This window comes from Notolepis coatsorum (genome assembly GCF_963971535.1).
Source record: "Notolepis coatsorum genome assembly, chromosome: 7".
NCBI lineage: Eukaryota > Metazoa > Chordata > Actinopteri > Aulopiformes > Paralepididae > Notolepis > Notolepis coatsorum.
In genome coordinates this window covers 98,528,969-98,556,341 of record NC_140171.1, presented here as the reverse complement: position 1 = coordinate 98,556,341, position 27,373 = coordinate 98,528,969, and the positions used below count along the sequence as shown (strand labels likewise).

Genomic DNA, 27,373 nt, shown 5'->3' with positions numbered 1-27,373 from the left:
TGTATTCGTTAATATTGGCTGTGTTATCACGGAATACCCTCCAGTCTGTGCATTCAAGTGCAGCTTGGAGTGTCTCCTCTGACATCACGGTCCAACGCTTAACCTCTCGCGAGACCACCGGCGTTCGCTTGAGACTTTGTTTATACTTTGGCAAAAGAAAAATGGCGGCGTGATCGGACTTACCGAATGGGCTAAGAGCCTGTGACTTGTACCCATTCTTAAATTGCGAGTATACATGGTCTAATATGTTCTCGCCTCTGGTGGGACAGGTCACATGCTGATAGAAATTCGGCAACACCTTTTTAAGACGCGCGCTGTTGAAATCGCCCAGAACCAAAATGGCAGCGTCAACGCTAGCTATCTGTTGTTTGTTTACCTTGTCGTGTAGTTTTGAAAGTGCGGCCCCAGTGTTCGCTTGTGGTGGAATGTACACTCCGATGAGGATGATGGACGTTAACTCTCTCGGGAGAAAGAAGGGTCGACATTTGATCGTGATAAACTCCAGGTCTGGGGAGCAGTGGTTAGACAGTTCCTTTGCGTTGCCTAAATCGCACCACTCCTTGTTTATCATGAAGGCAATGCCGCCTCCTTTCTTCTTTAGTGACTCTTCTGCCGTCCGGTCCTTGCGGAGAACGAAGAAGTGGTCTGCCGGTTCTATTGCGTGATTCGGGACATCTGGACTCAGCCAAGTTTCTGTGAAACAGAGGACGTTACAATCCCGAATGTCCCTCTGGAATTGGATCCGTGCTCTAATGTCGTCCAGTTTATTTCCTATCGATTGCACATTGGCCAACAATATGCTGGGCAATGTGGTTCTGTGTCGTTTGGACCTCAGTCTGTTTCGGACCCCGGCTGCTCTTCCACGTCACAATAGAATATAAACCAACATTGTGTGTTACTTTTTTTTTTTTACTGAGGGTATGGGGTAGACAACCCAGTCACCTCTGTAGCTGCCGGAGGTTATTCTGCTCCATTGAGGCAAGCCACATGTCTAATAACACACAAAGTCTTCAAACCTCTCGGGTGGACGGATGACTCTGCCCCTGGAAGTCACCCGAGCTGGTTCTGGAAGACGATTCGCAGGCCCCCGCCGGGACAGTCTCACGAACAGGGGAAACAGGCTCCCTAGCAGGTGACACGGCCCCTCCAAGAGCCGAAACCTTGACGATGATCTCGTCGTCTACGTCGTCGTCGTCGATCACCATGGCTTTCCTCCGCTCCAGATAGGACGGGGTGCAGAGCGGCATGACGTCACTCGGAGGTGTAAGCTGGGGTGGTGATGGTTGCTCGCTCACCTGCATGTCCTCTGCCTCTCCAGGAAGGAATGTAGGTCGTAGGTGGCGCCTGTTCCTCAGCAAGGTCCCGTGTCTGGATCAGATAGGACCTCGGAGCTGAGTGTGGCTGCTGAACCGTTGCTGCTGTCGTCCAGCCAGACTCACCGTCGAGTTTCACTGCCACGCTCTGCCCTGGCCTGAGAGGTGGAAGTGCTCTGGCACCATAGCGTCGGTTGTAAGCATGCCTGTAGCACCTTTTCGCCCTGGCATCAGCTTCACGCACCTTAGCGAAGTCGGGCCACACAGGCAACAGCACTTTATCGACTGTAGGCACCGTCGTCTTGATCTGGCGGCCCATCATCAGCTGTGCAGGACTAGCACCCGTGGCTTGTATTGGTGTAGCTCTGTAACTCATGAGAGCCAGAAACGGGTCATCCTGCCGTAGGATCCTCTTCGCAGTCTGCACTGCTCTCTCAGCCCCACCGTTGGCCTGAGGATAGTGAGGACTAGAGGTGATGAGTTTAAAGTCATATGTCACAGTGAAACTATCAAACATTTTGCTTGTGAACTGTTTAGCATTAATCAGTGTGAAGCTCATCTGGACAACCCCACCTGGCGAAGATATTTTTCAGACGAGCAATTGTGGTCTCACTCTTCATGTTTGGTAGATGAGCTATTTCTATGTAGTGAGAATAATAGTCAACAACTACCAAGTAGTTTTCTTTCTCGTACTCACAGATGTCCGCCCCGATCGCCTGCCAGGGCCTCTGTGGTAGTGGCGTTGTAATCAGAGGCTCCTTCCTCTGTGTAGGTCTGACCTGCAGGCACTCGGGACATTTTTTCACCAGTTCCTGGACCTCTCTCTCCAGCCCGGGCCACCACACACTCATGCGTGCCCGTTCCCTGCACTTGGTGATGCCCTGGTGCCCGTCATGCAACCGGTTGAGTATCTCTTTCCTCATACTGTGAGGAATCACGATGCGGTCTCCGTACAGCACAAGACCCCTTGATAATGACAGGCTGTTACTGATGAATCACACTGGCGTCTGCACCAGTGTCAATTTTGAAGGTGAGAGGAGTGTCACAGACGTTCAGTTTAACAGTCCATGGCCTATTGGAATCTGTCACGTAGAGGTATTTTGTTTTTATCTCACCAAGGAAGTGTCCTTCACTGTAACTGTCATCCTGCTGCTCCATTGTTGTCAGCTCATTCACTCTTGCAGAGCGGCACACAACGGCAAAGTGTCCAATCTTCTGGCAGTGTCTGCATTTTGCCTGCCTGGCTGGACACTGCACGTTGTTCGGGTGGTCCCTTCCACACCTAAAACACTTCGTTCCTGTAGCACCACCATCGCAATGCCCTGCTGCTTGGAAGCCGCCACTGCCCCGCGCTCTTCCCCGCCCTCTGTTTTGTTTGAAAGGTGCAGCACGCACATTGTGTCTGACCTCACTCAGGAATGTAGCATCTCCGCAGTTACAACAGCTGTGTGTGACCTCACTGAGGAATGCTGCATCTCCCGAGCCCGCTCTAGCTTGTTGGCTAACTTGCCCCTTTATCTGCTCAGACTGTCTCACCATCTCGACGGCTTTCTCCAGCGTCAGATCTGCCATTAATTGTAGCTTTTCTGACATCTCTTTATCCAGGATTCCTATCACCAGTTTATCCCGAATATTTTCTATCTTCACCGGACCAAACTGACAGGTCTCGGCCAGCTCGTAGAGCGTCCGGATGTATTCCTCCGCAGACTCGCCCCTCTTTTGCGAGCGGAGGTAAAAACGAGCACGTTCGTGGATAATGTTTACTTTCGGAATGAAATAACTATTCAACTTGTCCAACACAACCTCATAGTTGTCATTGTCATCAACGTCCTCGCCCTCCTCGAAATGCAACGTGTTAAAAACTTGCTCAGCCTCCTTGCCGAGCGCATATAGCAACGTGCTAACCTGCACAGGTCCATCCTCCCTGTCTAGCTTTGTGGCTAGCCGGTAGCGTTGGAACCGTTGCCTCCACTCCGGCCACAGTTCTGGGCGAGTGAAATCAAAGTTGTCGGGAGGGTTAAACTTGCCATCGTCACTGGTTTACTTCTGACACCATGTTCAAGTTATGACCGATATAATAAACACTCTTGACGACTTGCTTTAACTCCATAGGTTGTTGTGTTTATTTGCTTCTCGTAGACACACACCCACAGCGTTGTTTCGGTAGCATACCTGGAATGACCTACTTCCGGCGCATGAGCGCCTAATATGGTCTGGTCTTAGAGACACACACATTCATTCACATGACAGACTCAGTTATGCTTAGAGTTTATCTTTAGAGCAGGGCGATAGACCACCAAACAATGTACAGTTTTGCTTGTACAGTTGTACAGTTCCCCACCCCTCCTACCCAACCCCCACCCCACCCACCCAACCACCTCCAATGTACAGTCCCCCCCCCAGACCCTGATGTAAACAAGACGAAAGTCTTTCTCTGGTCTGCATCCCCTTAACAATTGTATGTATTGAGCTGTACTGTACTGTACCCATTCTGCAATCTGTTAATAAACTTTTCAATCAATCAATCAACCCACCCCACCCACCCAACCTCCTCCAATGTACAGTTTCTACGTCAAATGTATATACTCTCTTTTCTAGACTATTTTTGTATCACAGAAACAGTACTGTATTTGCAAATCTGGTATGTCATAAATGTCTAGATGTAGCAGTATTGTCTATCTGTATGTTATGATGAATTGAAAATGGGGGACCCTGATGTAAACAAGACGAAAGTCTTTCTCTGGTCTGCATCCCCTTAACAATTGTATGTATTGAGCTGTACTGTATTGTACCCATTCTGCAATCTGTTAATACAGTTTTCAATCAATCAATCAATCAATCAATCAATCAATCAATCAATCAATCAATCAATCAATCAACCAATCAATCAATCAATCAATCAATCAATCAATCAAAACCAGCCCTGATTCCAAACTCTAAGCAAATACCGGAAGTGTTGCGGTGGTCTATAATATCAATGCGGACACCATCCCAGCAGATGGCGGTAGTGAGCCAGCGCAGGTTTGTGGCTGCCTTCGAGAAACTTCCGTACCATCCGCCAATCAGCGCAGACGTACTTCGAGATACTTCCGTACTTTCCGCCAATCAGCGCGCGTCCTGTGGCTGGCACAAGCTTGCCAGTGAGAGGATTCTCCAGGGCTGTAGCTGCTGGAGGCTACTCCCTCGGTCGGTTGCTAAGAGACGCGTCGTGTCCATGTTGCCGAGGGACCTCAAGGAACAAGATATCGGAGTATTTGGATATTTCAAAACAAGCATTTGTTTTAGATTAAGAACACGGGGAATTTAACGCACGTGTTAACTCGTTATATAACTCTCGTTATAAAGTTACCATCTGAAATGGTGAAGTTGAGGGCAAGATGTCTGCTTGTCGGTAGGCTATGCTTCTGAACCACAACTATTTTGCGTTCCTCTTCCGTCTGTCTGCCTGTGTCTGTCTGAGCCAACACAAGCCATGTATTACAAATGTAATAACATTAAATAAATGGCAATAACTAATTCTTGGCCGACAGGAGTTTACATCAGATGTTATCAAGCTATGCTAATCGGCTAACTAATCTCGCTTGCAAGGCAGACATGCTGATACTCCATTCATCATTAGCCAAGCTTTGCGAGAACATCTTCATGCATTCTATTTCTAGTGACAGGGGTTTTCTGAGTTGAGCGTTAAACGGTAAGGCAACCTGTAATGTTCTGTCCCCGGCTCCAACATGTAGCTACACACACGCTAGGCTACAGCTGGTAGGACTTGGGACCAGCGAACTTGAATGAATGAATGAATGAAAACTTTATTTAACAGATTGCAGAATGGGTACAATACAGTACAGCTCAATACATACAATTGTTAAGAGGATGCAGACCTGAGAAAGACTCGTCTTGTTTCCATCAGGGTCCCCCATTTTCAATTCATCATATGACACACGACATACAGATAGACAGTACTGCTACATCTATACATTTATGACATACCAGATTTTCAAATACAGTACTGTTTGTGATACTAAAAAAATCCAGAAAAAGAGTGTATATGCATTTGACATAGACACTGTGCATTGGAGGAGGTTGGGTAGGTGGGGTGGGGCTGTACATTGGAGGGGGGGGGGGGGGGGTTGGGTAGCGGACACACACACTGTACATTGGAATACTGACATACATTTGACATAGAAACTGTACATTGGAGGAGGTTGGGTAGGTGGGGTGGGGTTGGGTGGGGCTGTACATTGGGGGGGGGGGGGGGGGGTTGGGTACGTTGGAATACTGACAAAGCCATGCTTGGTCTTTATTGTACAACTGGGTTAGGACATTTGTAGGGGCCAGTTTTGAATTGCAGTCTCCCGTAGGTGTTCTTTGAGAGTGTTTTTGAAGGTGGGTAGTGATTCACATTCCTTTACAGCTTTGGGTAGGGCGTTCCACATTGTTGTGGCATAATTGCGAAACGTGTTTAGTCCCTTGTTTGAGCCGAATCTGGGTTTTACATGATTTGTGGAGCTCCCTCTTGTGTTGTGATCGTGGTATTCACTGACCTTTGGGAAGTATTTTGACATGTACATGGGTACCTTGGTCGTGTAGTGTATCTTGTAGACCAGGCCCATTGCAAGTTGCTGTACTCTGTCGTCTACTCTAAGCCATCCTAGGTTGGCAAAGTGTGCAGGGGTGAGGTGGGTTCTAGGAGTCAGGTCAAGCAGTAGTCTGACTAGTTTGTTTTGAGATGTTTGTAATTTGGTTTTTAGTGCCTTTGAGGTGCTTTGGTACCATGAGGTGCAAGCATAGTCGTAGTACCCTTGAATGAGTGCTCCTGCCAGAGTCTTCAGGGTATTCTTGTTTACCAGAGAGGAGATCCGGTACAATAATCGAGTTCGTTGATTGACTTTTTTTATTACATTGGATGCCATTTTGTCACAGGAAAGATGAGCCTCTATGATGGAACCCAGGTAGGTAATTTCATCTTTCCTTGTGACAATATTGTCGCCCACTGTAACTGAGAAGCCGTCGGTCTTGCTGAGTTTGTTATTTGAACCGAAGAGAATGGACTCTGTTTTGCCCATGTGTAATGATAGTTTGTTGTCGGCGAGCCATATGCAGATTTTGCCTAGTTCCGAGCTGAGGGTTTTTTCAACCTGTAACTTGTTCTTGTCAGAGACCAGCAGGGCTGAGTCGTCCGCAAACAGGAACAAGTTGCAGTTACAAGCTGACGACATGTCATTTGCATAAATTAGGAACAGTAGTGGTCCTAGTATGCTTCCTTGTGGAACACCACAGTTAAGGGGATGCAGACCAGAGAAAGACTTTCGTCTTGTTTATATCAGGGTCCCCCATTTTCAATTCATCATAACATTTATGACATACAGATAGACAGTACTGCTACTGTACATCTAGACATTTATGACATACTAGATTTACAAATGCAGTACTGTTTGCGATACAAAAACTGTACATTGGAGGGGGTTGGGTTATGACATTTAATGTACATTGTAGGGGGTTGGGTTAGGACATTTACAGGGGCCAGTTTCGAATAGCAGTCTCAGTTGTACAGTAAATTACCATGTATGGCTTTGTCAGTATTCCAATGTACAGTGTAGAGTGTGTCCCCCCCCCCACCTCAAATGTACAGCCCCCCAGCCACCCGCCCCACCCCACCTACCCAACCTCCTCCAATGTACAGTTTCTACGTCAAATGTATATACACTCTTTTTCTGGACACTTTTTGTATCACAAACAGTACTGTATTTGCAAATCTGGTATGTCATAAATGTATAGATGTAGCAGTACTGTCTATCTGTATGTCGTGTGTGTCATATATGTTATGATGAATTGAAAATGGGGGACCCTGATGTAAACAAGACGAAAGTCTTTCTCTGGTCTGCATCCCCTTAACAATTGTATGTATTGAGCTGTACTGTACTGTACCCATTCTGCAATCTGTTAATAAACGTTTCAATCAATCAATCAATCATGTATGTCATATATGTCCTGATGAATTGAAAATGGGGGACCCTGATGTAGACAAGACGAAAGTCTTTCTCTGGTCTGCATCCCCTTAACAATTGTGTGTATTGAGCTGTACTGTATTGTACCCATTCTGCAATCTGTTAATAAAGTTTTCAATCAATCAATCAACCGTACTTTGAGAGTGGTTTTGAAAGTGGGTAGTGATTCACATTCCTTTACAGCTGTGGGTAGGGCGTTCCACATTGATGTGGCATAATTGCGAAACGTGATGTTTAGTCCCTTGTTTGAGCCGAATCTGGGTTTAACATGATTTGTGGAGCTCCCTCTGGTGTTGTGGTCGTGGTATTCACTGACCTTTGGGAAGTATTTTGACATGTACATGGGTACCTTAGTTGTGTAGTGTATCTTGTAGACCAGGCCCATTGCAAGGTGCTGTACTCTGTCGTCTACTCTAAGCCATGGGTTCTAGGAGTAAGGTTAAGCAGTAGTCTGACCAGTTTGTTTTGTGATGTTTGTAATTTTGATTTTAGCGCCTTTGAGGTGCTTTGGTACCATGAGGTGCAAGCATAGTCGTAGTACCCTTGAATGAGTGCTCCTGCCAGAGTCTTCAGGGTATTCTTGTTTACCAGAGAGGAGATCCGGTACAAGAATCTAGTTCGTTGGTTGATTTTTTTTATTACATTGGTTGCCATTTTGTCACAGGAAAGATTTGCCTCTAGGATGGAACCTAGGTATGTAATTACACTCTTTTTCTGGACACTTTTTGTATCACAAACAGTACTGTATTTGCAAATCTGGTATGTCATAAATGTATAGATGTAGCAGTACTGTCTATCTGTATGTCGTGTGTGTCATATATGTTATGATGAATTGAAAATGGGGGACCCTGATGTAAACAAGATGAAAGTCTTTCTCTGGTCTGCATCCCCTTAACAATTGTATGTATTGAGCTGTACTGTACTGTACCCATTCTGCAATCTGTTAATAAACGTTTCAATCAATCAATCAATCATGTATGTCATATATGTCCTGATGAATTGAAAATGGGGGACCCTGATGTAAACAAGACGAAAGTCTTTCTCTGGTCTGCATCCCCTTAACAATTGTGTGTATTGAGTAGGGGTGGGACGATACATCGATCCAGATCGATATATCGATCTATTATCAATAATCAAATAGGATCGATGCCACGTAAAAAGATCGATTCATATTGCGATACTCTTATTTTGAAAATCCGGCGACGGCGACGTCATCGCCCCGCGCCCAGTGTTGTGAAACTCAAACTCCGTTTAACATCAACAGCATTAGCGTCTAGAGCGTCACTAGAGCAAGGCTAGTGTGCCTATTCTGTGACCCAAAACATGTCCCTGCTGTTTTATTCCACAACGGGGCCAATGCATCTAACCTGCTTTGCAATCCTCGTCACTCCATTATGCCCACGTCGCGTTAAAGATCGAAGATAACGTTACTTTAGCGTGAGCTAACAAGCTAACCCAGAGCCATAGGCAGAGAGAAGTGGGGACTGGGAGGGTGCATTCTCGGGGATAGCCCCACTAACAGGATCTGGCCGGTACTGCACCTTGGGACTCCCAATATGCTTTTCCAGCCAAAATACAGCTCTGTGACAGTGAATAGGATATTAATATCGAGAAAAAAAAGAAATGAACCAAAAACAGTGAACAGGAGGTCTATTTGTATTAAAAACAATAGATTGTTTTTCATTTAAAGGGGAACTATTTGACTATTTCTTTCACTATTTGGGCACTTTTACACAATTCCTGTGAGTCTATGGAACACCTCTGTAATATATATATTTTTTTTATTCATTGTTTTGTATTTCTAATCAAGTCCTCAAAAACAGCATTTTTCTACCTCAAGATTTCGAGCTGTTTTGAGCCTGGGCTGCAGGTGCCACCTAAACCACTGCGGAGCGTCCCAACATTAACATGCAGCAGTGACTATATGACATCACATATAGGCACATTTTCAAACGACTCAGTTCAGTGAGGGTGAATATTGTGAGAGGAGAATTGGAAGAATGCGCCAATATGAGAATTTTGAGACATAGATCATATTAATATAAGTTCACATAGCTAGGAAACAATGCTAAACACTCAAAAAGGCCATTTATAAGATAGTTCCCCTTTAAATGTCTGGAAGAGCTCAAAAATAAAAATGTCATGATATTTCCATTGCCTTTTTTTTTGTTGATTTAAATGTTACTGATTGTATTAAATGGGCACATAATATCGTCTCATATCGATTGCAGGCACCTGAATCGAATCGTATCGTGGCAGACTGTGTGATATCGGATAATATCGTATCGTTGTCCAAAGAATCGATATCGTATCGTATCGTGATTAAACTGGTGATTCCCACCCCTAGTATTGAGCTGTACTGTATTGTACCCATTCTGCAATCTGTTAATAAAGTTTTCAATCAATCAATCAACCGTACTTTGAGAGTGGTTTTGAAAGTGGGTAGTGATTCACATTCCTTTACAGCTGTGGGTAGGGCGTTCCACATTGATGTGGCATAATTGCGAAACGTGTTTAGTCCCTTGTTTGAGCCGAATCTGGGCTTAACATGATTTGTGGAGCTCCCTCTGGTGTTGTGGTTGTGGTATTCACTGACCTTTGGGAAGTATTTTGACATGTACATGGGTACCTTAGTTGTGTAGTGTATCTTGTAGACCAGGCCCATTGCAAGGTGCTGTACTCTGTCGTCTACTCTAAGCCATGGGTTCTAGGAGTAAGTTTAAGCAGTAGTCTGACCAGTTTGTTTTGTGATGTTTGTAATTTTGATTTTAGCGCCTTTGAGGTGCTTTGGTACCATGAGGTGCAAGCATAGTCGTAGTACCCTTGAATGAGTGCTCCTGCCAGAGTCTTCAGGGTATTCTTGTTTACCAGAGAGGAGATCCGGTACAAGAATCTAGTTAGTTGGTTGACTTTTTTGATTACATTGGTTGCCATTTCGTCACAGGAAAGATTTGCCTCTAGGATGGAACCTAGGTATGTAATTTCATCTTTCCTTGTGACAATATTGTCACCCACTGTAACTGAGAAGCCGTCGGTCTTGCTGAGTTTGTTATTTGAACCGAAGAGAATGGACTCTGTTTTACCCAGGTGTAATGATGGTTTGTTATCAGCGAGCCAGGTGCAGATTCTGCCGAGTTCAGAGCTGAGTTTTATTTCAACCATGCATGTTACGTTACATCTAGCCCCTTTCGTGGCTGTGATGCACGCCAACAAGGTTTGGCAGAGTGAATTGTTGGCGTGCATCACAGTCACGAAAGGGGATACGTTACATCCTGATCCCACCGCTCGTTTGTTGCTGTTTTCAACCGATTAAAAAGAAAATGTAACCGCACACAATTGCATGGTTTCTGTTTAGTACTTCATGCTAGCTCTCCTTAAGTCTGCATCTTTCTCCCTCTCTCTTTCTTTTTTTCTGACACACATACCTCTACAGTTACTTGTAACCTAGACCTAAGTTATTCACTCACTCAGTGTGAAGGCCGACGATCCACTCTACTGGTTAAATTACTTACTCGTGAGTAGTACGTTCGTTCCCGAATGTTCTAGGTTCTAGAAAGTTCTATTATGACAAGTACAACGTTTCAATGACTTTATAAATCCAATCAATATTAAACATTCATATAATACAATAACCTAAATATATATAGCTTTGGCTCTTACACCGGCCCCTAATTGTCCTTCTAATCTAGAGACAATTACTAACTACTAAAACACAAGGAGCCAAACCAAACACTATTTCAACTGATAAGTGTCTCTGCTGCGGGATAACCAATACCTGGTGCCAGAGGTCACTAGTACATGGCACACCGTAGGAGGATGGTCTTTACCACCGCCTCATGCAGCTTCTTCTTCACGAAGATCTCGAGCTCTGCTTCCTTTATATTCTCCACAGTGAGGTTGGTCTTCTCCAGGCTTGCCTTGAAGATCTCCATCTGTGTCTGTACCTCAGACTGTGTGAGCGAAGCATTCATCTCCTTCCTCTGGCGACACAGCCTCAGCAGAGTGCTTCTAAGCTTCAGCATCCAACCGACTACCTTCTGGAGACGGTTCCAATTGGAGTAATATTCCAGGAACTGTCGAACTGCTCTTCAGCTGCAGTAGCGCTGACCACAGCGTTCTTTACCTCTGGGTCCTCCGTGGTTAGGTCCCCATGGTGTTCTGGGTTTTGAGGCCATTCCTCCTCGGGCTTGGTGAGAAATTCCGGCCCCTGTATCCAAGTCTCATTGCGCAGGGATGATTCGGACTTGGTGAGGAATTCCGGCCCCTGTATCCAAGTCTCATTGTTCAGGAATGATTCCACATTGAGTCCTCTCAACGCGTGGTCAGCTGGATTTGTTGCAGTATCTACGTACCGCCACTGTCCCACTTATGACAGCTTCAAGATGGTCTCCCCTCGATTCGCCACGAAGGCGCGAAACCTACTGGTTCTGTTTGTCATGTATTTGAGCACAGTGGTGCTGTCGTACCAGAACACAGATTTGTTTAGTTGGAGCTCCAGCTCGGCTCTCAAGGTCCTGTCCATGCGCGCTGCCATGGTAGGGGCCACTCTCGCCTTCGCCATGACGAAGGCAACATGAAGCTTGTTGTCATCCCTCTTCTGTAGCAGAGAGCTGTAGTTGAGAGCTCGCTGTTCAGCTACTCTTCTGTTGTTCGGCATCTTGAGGACTGCATTCCTCACTGGTAGGCCAATGCTGTAGTAAGTTTCACAGACTGCGAGACCAGTTGCAGAAACTGGATATCGTCCCTCGACTTCTCAAGCCGGTCGTCTTGACACTCTGGGAAGTCGTGCTTGAACTGTTGACTCCAAAGTTCATCTAGCGTGGCCACGGATGTGCGGTTGGACATGACTTGTATGAGTCCACTGGTCATTTCATGGCCATTTACTCCTCTGAGGGGGCCATTGACGAACCAGCCCAATCGCGCTTTCACCGTGTACGGCCCTTCCTCCACGCTGGGTACCACTTGCCATGGTGCCATTGCCTTGGGTACGTCAGTCCTGAGGAGAAGGCCTATCTCCGCCTGGATCTTCTGGATTTGCACTTCCCTGAGATGGGGCCACTTATCGACTTCCTCTTGCAGTGGGATGTTCTGGTTACTAGCAGGTATTGACTTCTGAGAGAAGGTATTGCGTAGCTCTAGGAAGTTGTCACTATCCAAGCCACAGACTTCCAAACCAGACACCATCTGGCTGCTCACAACCTGCTTGCCTCCCATGGTATTTAGCAGGATACTTGTCTTCCTGCCGGTGACGTTAAGCGCTGCCATTAACCACTCCGTGCAGAAAGTGACGTTGCTGCCTGGGTCGATGAAAGCGTAGGTAGCCACCATCTTGTTGCCTTTCTTGGCTTTGATGTGGACCGGCACGATAGCCAAGATGCCTTTGACCTTGCCGGCCCCAGTAGCTCTGCAGGTCCTGGTTTCTGCATTGATGCATCCACTGACCATAGAACTGGCATCCGATGCCTGACATCCGATGTCCGATGTCTCCTTCTTGTACCTTGCTTCCTCATAGGCAGCTTTGTTATTAATATGTAGAACTGTAGGGTGGGTAAGCTGGCAGACTCGGCAGCTAATCTTCTCTTGGCAGGCCTTGCTCATGTGACCCCGTTTCAGACAGCTGAAACATAGGCCTTTACTCTTGAGCAATTCTATCTTCTCCTTGTGAAGAGACTTCTTCAGCTTGTTGCATTGCTCCAGGGCATGCTGTTCTCCTTGGCAGAAGAGGCAAGGGTTGGAGAAGGCACAAAGGGTATCCCCCTCGGGCCTTGCTTTAGCCTCTGCCGGGTTCTGGACTGCTGTAGCAGCTGTTGTGAAGATTCCCCGAGCGCCGCTATTTATGGAGGTCCTCTCATCTTTGTGAGCCTTAGCTTGGCTCTTGTTTCCATCTGTGATGTTGCCGAAGAGAGGGTGTAGGGCTTCCTGGGCTTGTAGGTTGACAAATTCGGCAAGGTTGCTGAACTTGGCGCTGCGCCGATCTTTCCCTAGAAGCGCATAGGCCTTGCTTCTCCACCGCTTTCTCTGCTCGTACGGAAGCTTGGTTGTGATGGCCCGCATATTTGATATGCTGTCAAGCTCCTGCATGTACTCCACGTCAGCCATAGCGTTGAGGCATCCAGTGAGATAGAGGCCAAAGGAGCGGAGCGCCTTTCCGTCATCGGACTTGATAATAGGCCAGTTCAGCGCCTTGTCTATTATACACCATTGAGATAATGTATCCATTTCCAAAATGCTCTTTCAAGAGCCTCCTTGCCTCGGGATAGCCTCGTTCTGATTCCATGTGAAGACAACTTCTGATCAGCTCTCTTGGCTGCCCCTCCGTGTACTGCTCCAAGAAGTACAGCCGGTCACTGTTACTATCTGTCTTGGCCTCCACTCCGTGTTCAAAGGCCCTGATGAATAGCCTGTACTCCATAGGTTCTCCCCTGAATATAGGAATCTGTTGAGGGGGCAGCGTAGCATGGCATTGCTGCCTCACTGGGAAATCCACCATGGTTCATTTGGAATCTTGTTGCAGAGACTCTTGTTCTTTCGGTGGAGCTGCTACTGTAAGCATGTCCTCCTTTCATCGCTACGGCCTGGGGAGTAGACGTAGCCTGCTCGTGAGCTTGTGATTCGAAGGGCTTCTGGTTCTCTATGTAAGCGTTCATTCCATCCCTACGGGACACTCTGGATGAGGCTCGCTGGCCCTCATACTCTGCCAGTACTTTGCACTTAGCCTCTGAGGCAGCTAAAGCAGTCTGGACCTGTAAATCATCTATCTCTGCTCGTAGCTTAGCCAAGAGCAGAGCCTCCTTTTCCTCCCTATCTGCTCTTAGCTTAGAGGAGGTAGCTAAGAGCAGAGCCTCCTGTTCCTCTCTCTCTGCTCTTAGAATTTGGTCAGAATTTATTGAAAGGTTAGCTAACGGAACATAGACCAATCTCAGTCACTCTTATTGTCTCGGACCAAATTCGGCCACGCCCCATTCCCAGTAAAAAGTGGGAATCTCTAGAATGGGTTTTGGGCGATGGTGTTTACGGAAGTGCCTCTCAAGTTGACGATACACAACACTTTCTGTTGTCAGTAGATGGCAGCATTGGTTTAAAATTAAAAGGTGAAAATGTTGAAAACTACATGAATACATTTCCCAAGTCCTTTAGCACAGGTCACAGGTCACTGGGACGCGTCTATTCTTTGACGCGATCTGAACAGCGGTAGACTATTAATGCGACCTCAGTACAGTGACCGCGAATGGTAAACTAATTATCTTAACAAAAGTGCATCATTAGCATTATGTTTGTTGTCTAAAGGGAAACAAAATGGTACAATTTAAGATTTGAAATGTTATCCGCATATATAGGACAAATAAAACATCGTTAATTTGTAAGAAACCTCAATGAAAACGGCGCAGGGTAAGTAATATTCGCTATTGTTATGAAAATGTGATAGAATCCTATACAAATGTGGACGCATTTGGTCACCGTGACGTTAAGAGCCGAGCCTCCTGTTCCTCGAGTTGTCGTTTTTGTTTTAGAGTTGAAGCCTGGGCTAGCAACTCAGCCCTCTCCAATTCAACTTTCAGACGCTGGCCTGCAGATGATGCTCTGGAAAATGTAGTGGATGGGGCTCTAGACCCTTTAGGTTCTAGAAAGTTATATTATGACAAGTACAACGTTTCAATGACTTTATCTAAATTCAATCAATATTAAACATTCATATAATACAATAACCTAAATATATATAGCTTTGGCTCTTACACTCAGGTTTGAAATCGTCAATGAGTCAGACCCTGTCTCTTGATGGTCTAGTATACCATATGTCTCTCTCTCTCTCTCTCTCTCTCTCTCTCTCTCTCTCTCTCTCTCTCTCTCTCTCTCTCTCTCTCTCTCTCTCTCTCTCTCTCTCTCTCTCTCTCTCTCTCTCTCTCTCTCTCTCTCTCTCTCTCTCTCTCTCTCTCTCTCTCTCTCTCTCTCTCTCTCTCTCTCTCTCTGTGTGCAGGGGATGCTGCGGTAGGGAAGAGTGCCCTCTCTCAGATGTTCCGCAGTGATGGTACACACTTTCAGAAGAACTACAGTATGGTGAGAGCATCTGCACACTGTCACCATGGTCTGTGAATAATAATAGCAATTTAGGCATCCATGGCTAAACCTGATTGAAATGCAGAGCTTTCCCAAGGATTCTCAAACAAGATGGTGCTGAGTCTAGAGGCAAACAGATAGCAATAAAGAAACCATTTGCTATAATTGCATGCCATTTAAAAACACAACACAGAGGACAGAGAAATCAAGTATTAGATATAGGGGTGGGAATCACCAGTTTCATCACAATACGATACGATATCGATTATTTGGACAACGATACGATATTTGCCGATATCACAAAGTCTGCCACGATACGATTCGATTCAGGTGCCTGCGATCGATATGAGACGATATTATATGCCCATTTAACAGAATCAGTAACATTAAGATCAATTCAAAAAAGGCAACGGAAATATCATTTGACAATTAAATTTGAGCTCTTCCAGACATTTAAATTAAAAACAATCTATTGTTTTGAATACAAATAGACCTCCTGTTCACTGTAAAGTGCCACGTTTTGATATATTGAGCTTTAAACTTTAAGTAAATTTTTTTGGAACTCACAACACGCAACCTCTTCCTCTCCCAAACCGTTCCTACAATTGTTTTATTTTGCATGATGATCATGAATACATTTATTATGTATTGTATTTTTTATGTTTAAATATCAACATTATCTGTCCATCCTCAGTAAATTTACTATCAATATAATATTCAGACGCTACTGCTGTGCTGTTGGGCGGATACGCCTCGCCACAGGATTTTCAAAATAAGAGTATCGCAATATGAACCAATCTTTTTACGTTGCATCGATCCTATTGGATCATTGATAATAGATCGATATATCTATTTTGACAATGATGCGTCTGTTTCTAAGCTGGCCCCAAACTTTCATAAATGACGCCTCCTTACATTTAGTAATTTAGCTGAGGCTTTTATCTAAAGCGACTTACAAGTTCTGTACGACAAGTCAGCAGGAAGGGAACAACTTTCAGCTGAGTAACAATGTTCATCAAACAGTGCTGAAACTTGGGTGCTGCAGTGTTCAGTGCCAAGTGGTAGAGACATAATTAGTATAGTAGGAACTTGAAGAGAGCATGGTAGAAGACAGTAAGTCTTTCAAAAACGTTCAAACTTTCAAAGACTATCAACTTTCCCTATAACCATTCTCCTAAAAACATGCCCCAACCATAGTCTGCTCACCCCATACTTCAAACATCCTATCACCTTCAATACCTGCACTCGTTTTCCTCAATACTTGTTCAATACTTGCACAATACTTGCTCAATACTTGCTCAATACTTGCTCAATACTTGCTCCTGTCTAAACATACATTATAATTGTATTGTCCAGTAACCCCTCTCATCTTCTGCATTCTCTTCGTCTTACACTTAGGCCATGGTTAGACTAGTGTATTTGTGGCGTTTTTTTATACGTTTTTGAATACGTTTCATGTCCCTATTACACAGAAATGCGTTTTTTGGCGTTTTTTTGTGGATACGGCTGAAACGCAAAATTGTGTTTGCGTTTTGGAGAAACGCTAAAAAACGCGCAGACAACAGCATGTAGTCTGCATGAGCCGTTGTTGCGAAAACGCCCATGCGCAGTAGATACCATCTGCGTGCCCTTCCGGTGACAGAGAGCTGTCCCAACAGGCCTGTACACTGCGATGATATGATCGCAAATTGCCCCCTAATTTGGTCCGTGCGAGTTTAAAATAATATCTGGGGGCAAGCTTGCGAGTGGTGATTTCAACCCTTCATTCGCATTTCACTCCTAAATTAATCCATACAAATTGTAGTAAAACATTAGCCTACAACCAGGGCTGTACAGTGCAATATAATGTTGCGGTTGTAATTTCATTAGACAGACCAGCGCGGACCTTTAATAACATGCAATTTAATTGACACGAGCAATGAGCTAACGGTAGCTGCTAACCAAGGTTACCATTTAGGATTATGCTAAGCTAACTAGCGATCTCTGCTAACCCTGGAAAACGGTCAAAGCGGACTCCACAAGACTAGTTCCATTCGTGAGGAAAGGGGGTGGGTTATATTGACAACGCTTGACAACATAAGTTTAAACATAACTTCATATTTATTGGTTATTCATTTCTGTATATCATTGAATTTCCATCTCCGTGTGTCTCCATCTCTTCCTGTTTACATTCGAGTGTGACGTCATCACCTACGGCAGCTTAGACTATCAAAACGCGAAGGGGGGGGCTGGCTCTCTTGTTCGTTCTCGCCCCCCCTCTCTCTCTCTCTCTCTCTCGCTCTCTCTCTACATGTTACACACAGTATAAATACTAACTGGATAGTTGATGATATAAACATTTAATTTCATTATCTGAAATATTCTAAAATCATTAAGTCTGTGTGATTATTATTTTCTCACAGTAGTGTGTGTGTATATATTAGGGATGCCCCGATCGATCGGCCACCGATCGTTATCGGCCGATACTCAGTATAAATATGCAATCTGTGAATTCCGATAATTAGTCATATTCGCCGATAGCGGAAACCGATCAAGCGAAGCTCTCACTCGCTGTCTGTCTCAGACACACACGACCTGCAAACTGCCGCTGCTCCTCCTCCCTAGCCCCGCCCGCCCCGTGTAGAGTTTGTAAACAAAGAGGTGCGGCTCCTCTGCTCGAGTCTGTAGTGCACTGCATTCGACCTGCGCTAACGTTAGCTACCTAGCTATCGTTACTGTTTAAACAAAATTACCCAGTCAACTATTCACGTTTAGTAGGCATTGTCTAACGGTATTTAGCCGGCTAGCTACCGATAGCTCCTGATATCAACAAATGATCCAGAAAGTCTAGTAGTTCATGTTCATACCTCAGTTAGCTTGCGTTAGCTGACGTTCGTTTACTGTTCAAAACGAAATGTCCCATTGAACTAAAGTTCTGTCTTAACGTCATCTAGCCGGCTAGCAGTAGCTACAGATAGCTCTTGATATCAATGTCTTATAACATTGATTTAATGCGTATTCGAGCTGAGGGCTTGCTGAATGTGAAATGACCAAAGCACTTAACGTTACCAATGGGGTCCCGCTGCAGCGCCGGAGAATCCTTTTTGGAGCTGGGCTACTAGAGTACACACAGACAGTGGAGCTGTTTGCAGATAGTGAGCATTTTGACTTGTTGCGTGGTGGCGATGTCTCGCAGTCGCAGATAATACAAGTACAAGTCTAATTATATAATATATATATTTTATAAAAAAAAATGTTTTATATAAAATAATTTTTAATTTCTTTTTAATCAAAAACAATCGGTATCGGATCGGTATCGGCCGATATGGCTCACGACGATCGGTGATCGTATCGGTGGCAAAAAACGTGATCGGGGCATCCCTAGTATATATATATATGTGTGTGTGTGTGTGTTTGGCTAAAGTGGATAGAAAACACAGTACTGTGTAAAAGGCACCCAAGAGTTTTTATATAAATTGTCTTAGATGTAAATAAATTTTTTTATTAGTGTGTCAGTAGACTACTCTTAGTACATTTTCATTAAATTATTTTTTAAAGCATCTTCATGGTTTAATAATGCAAACATATGTTGCAGGGACTTATTATAATCATCATATTGGCGTGACTGTATGCATCAAAGGGTTAAATCAAGCATTTTTGATGCATGTCAAAATATCGCGATATCATTTAGAGGCCATATCGCCCAGCCCTACTATAATGGTAAAATAGTTATTTAAAAATGTGCCCCTAAAAAATATTCTTTGCCCCTAAATTTCTCATTTAGGGGCAAGTGTGCCCCTAGTGAAAAAGCTTAGCGTACAGCCCTGCCCAAACCAAATAGCTGCAGCTACTATGTGTTGTCAAGTTATTGTTATAAGGACCCCAGTCCAAGCTACAACAGTCTGCATCCCCTTAACAATTGTTTGTATTGAGCCGTATTGTATTGTACCCATATGCAATATGTTAAAGAAAGTTTACATCCATTCATTCTGCTAGCATTACCGATTGGCACTGCCACTGGATAACATGAGCTAGTGTTAGCTATCAAACCCTGTTAGCTCAAAGCTCCTCTTTCAACTTAACAAGCATTAAACAAAATGGCCCAGTCATCTATTCACCTTTGTTTAATACACACAGCGTTGTCTCTAATGTTATCTAACCACTGATAGCTCCCGATATCATCAGTTTGGTGCTGGCTAAGTAGCGTGAGCTAACGTTAGCTTCTAGCCACAATGCTATACTGTTATAATGGCAAATTCCATTGACGTTAGCATTAGGGATGTCCCGATCCGATCACGTGATCGGAATCGGCGTCGATCACGTGCTTTTCAGAGTATCGGCGATCGGGAAAAAATAATAATAAAAATCGGCAGTCAAAAAAAGAAAAATTTTATTCAACAAACATGACCATGTCCACGTCTTAAACTCATACGGAGGCCTTAGTTTTGGTTTTAAATTACATATAATATATCATCATTAATGTATTTATTGTCACACAGAGCAGAATAATTATCCACAACAAACACATTCCCCTTTAATTTTCACCGTTGCAACAAACATTCCCTTTAATTTAGACGCTACACGCTACACGCGAGTCGCGACCACATCACAACAACAACACGTCGCTCCCGAAACACGGTTAATATCCACTGACTTGAGCAGCTAGACTTAATGTCAGAGGTTTGGAACTAAGCATTTTAAAATAGAAAGTCAAACAAGTTGCAATGTTTGCAAGGAGGAGATTCCGCGTGGAGGAAAAACTCATGAAGCAGCAGGCTGGAGGCGAAGTTTTCAGACTATCTTTTCAACTGGAGAATAACGTTACGTCGTCGTTTCAGACCAGAATGGACCATTACGTAAGTCGAACACTGAATGTATACTAATGTGCAAACATATATTGAAACTTTTAATATTTCTCATGAAGCAGAAGCACATTTCTCAGGGTGAATGTAATAACAAAAGCCTCCGCTCTCGCGCCCTATTATAGGCAACAGATGGGCTTGTCTCACTCTGCCAGTTTCTGACAAAAATGCGTCAAAATTGATTACTAATGTGAAAGATCGGATCGGAAACGATCGGATCGATAGATATTTAAAATCATATGATCGGGATCGGATCGGAAGCAAAAAAAGGCGATCGGGACATCCCTAGTTAGCATGCAGCTAACAATGCTACCGATCGTTTTTTAGACTAAACTATCCGCTCTTGGTGGTCACTTATGTTGATGTTAGTTTTGTTTCATCAACAAATGACAGGCAGAACACACAGTGAATGTATCCGTTTTGTTTATTGCACTTTTATTAGGCTTTGCTGAAAAAGAATTGCTGCATTGAGTAAATAGGCAAGATGGTGGCGCGGCATAGGCGCCTGCCTTATTGACATTTTCTTTGCTGGAGCTTCCAGGAAGTGTATTGGCACATTCAAAAGTTCTGATTGGTTGAAATTGCCTTCATGTTTGCCACCTACTGCCACCTACTGCTTTGGCAGTGTACTACATCAGTGTGCTCGGGTGACAAAAACGAAAAAAAAACGAAAGTGTGACTCGAGGCGCACGACGTCGCGGCGAAACGCATATGACAATGATACGAAAATGAAACGAAAGGTGTAACCGCACCCTTACAGTTCATCTGACTTCTGCTCTTCCTCTTCTCCTGTTTTCTCAACATACCTGCCCCTTCACAGTTTAATAATTGTTATTGTTCTCCTACTCCCATCTTTCTCTTTGCTCTCGTTCCTCAGGCGTCGGTCTTTCGTAGTATCTCATTCCTCTTCCGTTCATCATCGTTCACTTTGTATGCCAACTTCTGTGTCCATGTGTTTGTCCATTATCCTCTGACACCGTCTCGTCACCCAGGGCACAATGCAACATGTCAACAAGAAAATTATGATTAGAACTATGACCTACTACTAAACATTGCTGCTTTAGCCAATATGGCACCCCACATCCTGAAATGTAGTTCTAAACCAGGGGTTCTCAACCTTTCTGCTGCCAAGGCACCCCTGTGTTCAATAAAATATTCCAGGGCACCCCTACATACGATAAAGACTTTTCCGGTCCTGTCTTTTTTGCTACAATGATGACAAAAGTGCTTGCTTTCAAAATAATGTTTATTTAAGAAACCGGGAAACACATTTGTGTGTATATGCAGGCTATATAATGCATTATTAACAGGTGTTTCCGGTCTAAATGGCTTAGTACTGTTGACATTACACTGCTTGTAGTAGTAAATCAAAGGGGTGCACGATATTGATTTTTTGACCCGATACCGATAACTTTATGCTCCTCAAGGCCGATACCGATAACCGATATTTATTGTATTATACAATTTATTTTTAAATGTATATTCCTGTAGTTTTGACCTAACCAGATTTATCATGACATGAGCGTTACTACTATGAACAAAACAAAGCCAAGACAACAGTTTTGACTGATAAAGTGACCATATTTATTTTTCCAAATAAATATAATTTGAATCAGAAAATTCACAATCCGTCAATAACTTATAATACATCCAACCTAACAAGTCACCTGCAACATCACCACCGCTACGATGGTGTGTTAAAAGCCTACGACAACGCGCGAGCAGCTAAAGCTACTGTGAATCCAAAGCCAGCTACAAAGGAACCCGCAGCGTTTGTACCTATTGACGAGGCGTTTGCTAAATTAAAGAAGTTTGACAGAAATGACCCAAGGGCTCAAGCCGCTAGCTTTTAAGCAGTGCTTGGTGGTGCAAATTTACCTGGCTACTACGGAGCAATAAGTGACTGCGTATTCAACCAAGGGTTGCATCACAGTCATGAAAGGGGCTAGATTTGCAGCAGCTTTAGCTGCTCGCGCGTCATCGTAGGCTTTTAACACAATAACACACCATCGTAGCGGTGGTGATGTTGCAGGTGACTTGTTAGGTTGGATGTATTATAAGTTGTTGCCCTTTTCCCTCCTCGTGGAACTTCTGCATTGCATTTGTTACAAATAGCAAGCAAACCTTTTTCCTCTGAAACTATTCCCACACTACTGACGCCATCTTTGTTTACATCCGCTGCGCTGCTTCTGAAACTTACGTGGCTACGTCACAGCCAAGAAAGGGAGCGCTGGATTTGTGTAAAACGCCCTCCTCCTAAACCACACGCTATCAGTCGTACCACAGTACTGGCAAAACGGGAGGAGCCTACAGTAAAAACAAACAGCCTTCATCCCAATTCACCCACACCGCATTTTTTTTAACCAAAAAATATATTATATTATCGGAGCTATCAATAACGTTATCGGGTTTATCGGGATGACGTCATAATTGCTGATATCGGCCCGATAATTATCGTGCATCCCTAAATCAAATAGCATATTTCTTTAAATAAAATTACAGAAAATTATCACTAAAGTGCTATCTGTTGCAGCTGCACACTTTTCCATAAAAATAGCATATTTGGATAAGTGTGACCATTTCTCAACAGAAAATCATGTATTTTATTTTTAAATACAGAAAAGGATTACCAAGTTACCATTTCTCAAAAAATATAAATAAATACAGAAAATAAGCACTCGTTCACTCAGTGGACATTTCTAGCTCAATGCGAGGTCTGCTGCTGCTGGCTAATAATACGGTCAATACGCGGGGAGATCTTTGACAAGGCAACACGCATATCCTCAAGGCTCAACTTGGCCCTATATTTTGTTTTCAGAGCTGCCATGGATGAAAAGCCAGCTTCACACAGATATGTGGTGCTGAATGGTATCAACACCTTAACTGCTGCATCATGAGATACTTGGTACTCAGCACCACACTCTGAAACTAGCTCTCCAGGTGGCGTCTAGTTTTTTACCAACCCAGTTCCGCATTCGCGTTCTGCGATCTGATTGGCCACTGACGTTTCTGGCCGTGTGACATCTGCGCCAATCGTGTGACGCCTGTTTCTATCACCGGTTAAGCTTAGGCACTCTTTCGAAGTTGGTTAAGGTTAGAGTTTGTCTTAGAGCAGCCCTGATTCCAAACTCTAACCTTAACCAACTTCGAAAGAGTCGCCTAAGCTTAACCAGTGATAAACTAGGCGTTAGGTAGTTTGCATGCTGTTCGAGGCGTAAATGGGCGCAGAAACAGGCGTCACGCGATTGGCGCACATGTCACATGACCAGAAACGTCAGTGGCCAATCAGATCGCACCAGAAACGTCAGTGGCCGATCAGATCGCAGATCGCAGAACGCGTTGGTAAAAAACTAGACGCCTCCAGGTGGTATCAGATGAGATTTCAATGAGTTCTTCCAAGAGTTTGGATGGAGATGTGTCAGGAAGCTTTGTCTCAATGTTGTCTGTAAATTCTTTTTTATCCAGAGTAACTTGGTGATCCTTTTCTGTGTTTTATTAACACTAAGTTTCATAATGATTTTCAGATTTTGAGAAATGGTCAAACTTATCCAAATATGGTATTTTCATGTAAAACAGTGCAGCTGCAACAGATAGCACTTTAGTGATAATTTTCTGTAATAAAAAAAATAATAATAATAAATAAAAAAATATATATATATATTTTTTTTTAATCTCAAGGCAGCCCTGGCAGCTCTCTGCGGCACCCCTGTTGAGAAGGGCCCGCGACTACCGACCGTGCGCTCCGCCCGCTACCAGGGAACGTACGTGAAAAAACACAAGCCCGTGTTACCGCTTCCACACCTCGTGGGGTCGGGGTCGTTAAACCCTGACGCCGCCCGCGAGGTGTCCCGCGGGGTCGGGGGAAGCTGTAGCAGCGGGACTACTTAAGGCAGGCTTACTGCCGAGTCTAGGGGCCAGGACCAGACAAAAGGGACATGGTGAGGTCAACGAGGCTGTGGCATCGAGACCTCTCCAGGCATTTACTCGTGACACCACCCTTTACACCGCCAGCACATCGGACAGGGCACAACAGGTGAAGGCCCTTCTCCGCCTGGCACGCTGCAAGGATCCCCTGAGGAAGAGGCTCTGTAAGGAGGCCCCGCTGAAGGGGGAGGCTCCGAAGAACTCCCTGAGGAGGCTCTGAAAAACTCCCTAAGGAGGAGGCTCCGAAGTTCCCTGAGGAGGCCCTCCCCCACAATCCCGTGGGGTCAGCTGGCATACCGGGGAGACAAACACTCCAAGAGAGGAGGTTGATCCCGTAACCCAGGCCGACAGGTAACAAGAGCAAGCTCAACCTGCGCCCGGAGGACTGTGAACTACACAGGAGCGCCTAGAGAGGCTGACAGTACCCCGACGGCCTACCCGCCGGGCAGGGGAGAGGGGAGGGTGTTCGGCATGCCGTGCACAATGTCACAATCTCGTGGGGTCACAACCTCGCGGGGTCGGGGTCCCGGACCCTGACTCCGCCAGTAAACCGACCTCGCCACGAACCCTTTCAAGAGAAAGGACAGCGAGCCCTCATAGGCATTACCCAAAATACACAGTGAATAATCACACGCTTGTTACATAAAAAAAATCGCCCTCTTTCAGAGGGACTTTTTATTTGAAAACGTAGTATTTTGAGGGGGGGGAGAAGAACAGGAGGTTAACTGTAAGGCAGGGAGCAGGGCTCAGCCCTTTCGTTACCCCCCCCATTCTACGTTTGAGGTATACACAACACATTCAAATTTTTACACATTGATTGAGCATAATTGTAATATCAGGAATGCTGGCATGCGGACTCTGGGCCCTAAATGGGTTGGTGTGGATATGGTTGCATTATACTTAAAAGGCCACGCCAACATTTGCACAATGAATGGAAGCGGACATGGCCGGTTAGCCTTCGGGAGAGGTGTTAGTTGGACAATGCCTAGGCTAACCGGCCATGTCCGCTTCCATTCATTGTGCTAAGCTAGGCTAACATGCAGCCAGATAGCTTTCTACTGAACGCACAAACTGGTATCTATCTTCTTGTCTCTCTCTGGAGAAGATGGTAAGCTAATTTCCCCAAATGCTGGCATGTTCCTTTAACTGAGTTAATAGCATTGAAGTCACTGGAGGACAGTTGAGCGTCTAGCTTCGCCTCCTGGGTCTCTCAGGTCTCTTCGCCTCCTGGGTCTCTCAGGTATCTCTCTTCGCCTCCTGGGTCTCTATAGAGCCATATGAAATCCGTTTTATTATTTTCCAAATTCCATAAAAATCTTTCCCAAATTCAGTTTTTTCCGTTTTAATATTTAATATTTCTGTATTTTGCTTTTTACGCTCATTTTACCATCATAAATAGTGTCTAATAAGTGGGAATGAATAAATGTCCACAATTTAATAAGATATAACAGTCCATTTAATGTTTTTAAGTGCTGCAACTCAGAAATACAGTTCAATTTTACACAATATCTTTCAAATAATATTGTGACAAAATAAAAATGCACACAAAATAAAAATACACATTTCAAGTGTAAACAATAGATACAGCTAGCTACTACTGACATCACAATATCAGTAGCCTAGCTATATCTATTGTGATGAAATATAGTAATGCATAATTTAGGCACCTTTAGTTTATTTCGTTTATAAAGGACAGTGTGTACTGACAATCATTTGCATTAAACAAATAGATTGGTGCACCAGATTTAGCAAGAAGCTATCATTTCCATCTATAGTCTATGTACTGTAACGTTACATAGCTATTTAATCACAATAGTGTCAGTGATTAGCCTCGCCCTCTAGCTGTATCGATCGACAGGGATCATCGTTAGAGGGCTGGTGTGTTTTGGGAAGCACAGTGTTTTTCCGTGTTCCTGACATGGCTTTTGGAGAGTGATCTTCGCACGTGTTTTTGCGGGTCCAGTCCACGGTACGTTGACAGAATTAGCAAAACACCTTATCGCCGGAGGCATAAAAGTCATTACGATACTGCTCTGCTCTGAATTTAGGGCTTAGTGCGCAATTTATTAGCTTCTTGACGACGTTAACATCGAAGCAGCCAGACGCTTGGACACTGCTGCATGTTGTGTGTAACACGCTGTAGCGTCCCCGACTCCCCGGTCATGTTTGCTTTGCACCAAACGTTCCATCTCCTCCCGAAAACGGGATTTCAGTCCAGATTAGGCCAAATTCTGCAATATTCCACGTTTTACAGTTGATTCCATTTTTATTGGTCAATTACGCAATTCCGTGAACGCGGATTTCATATGGCATTAGTCTCTCAGGTCTCTCTTTGCCTCCTGGGTCTCTCAGGTCTCTCTTCGTCTCTCGGGTCTCTCTATTGGCCTCCTGGGTCTCTCAGGTCTCTCTTGGCCTCCTGGGTCTCTCAGGTCTCTCTCTTGGCCTCCTGGGTCTCTCAGGTCTCTCTCTTGGCCTCCTGGTAGAGCCATATGGAATCCGCGATCACGGAATCGCGGAATTGAGCAATAAAAATGGAATCCACTATACATTTTTTTTTTTTTTTTTTTACTTTTCTTTTTTATGTTGTGGGACTTGTACAGCACTTTGTTCAACTTTGTCAGTGCTGTAGAGTTTAAACCTTTTAAAATCTTAGACAAACAAAACACTTTGCTTTCATGAAATATTGTAAGCCGTCATTTGAGGCTTTATAAAAGCAGCACAATGAACACAAATCTGTCAGTGCCGAGTCCGACCTCATCTTAAATAACAAACAGCATTGCTTGTTGTAGTTGACAAAGAGAGGCAGAGTTGATTTTGCAAAAATATATATAATTTTTTTTTTTTTAAATAATCAAATTTTATTTTCATATTCGAATCCCATACCCATCGAACGAAGCTTCGAAGCTTCAAAGTATTTAAGACGGCCCTATTAAATGGACTGTTATATCTTATTAAATTGTGGACATTTATTCATTCCCACTTATTAGACACTATTTCTGATGGTAAAATGAGCGTACAAAGCAAAATACAGAAAATACGGAATTTGGAAAAAAATAAAATGGAATTTGGAAAAAATAAAACGGATTTCATATGGCTCTACATCCTGGGTCTCTCAGGTCTCTCTCTTCGCCTCCTGGGTCTCTCAGGTCTCTCTCTTCGCCTCCTGGGTCTCTCAGGTCTCTCTTGGCCTCCTGGGTCTCTCAGGTCTCTCTTCACCTCCTGGGTCTCGGGTCTC

General features: G+C 44.3%; 1 protein-coding gene across 1 annotated transcript in view; it reads left to right on the top strand.

Annotated features, from left to right (window-relative positions):
* The first annotated feature begins 4,515 nt into the window (after positions 1-4,515).
* The window catches only part of ift27 (intraflagellar transport 27 homolog (Chlamydomonas)), a 73,697-nt gene continuing 50,839 nt past the window's right edge, over positions 4,516-27,373 (top strand). The window contains exons 1-2 of the mRNA XM_084318643.1: positions 4,516-4,704; positions 15,294-15,373. Of these exons, the coding sequence (XP_084174769.1) occupies positions 4,671-4,704; positions 15,294-15,373 (114 nt within the window). The 5' untranslated portion in view covers positions 4,516-4,670. The remainder of the gene's footprint in view (positions 4,705-15,293; positions 15,374-27,373) is intronic.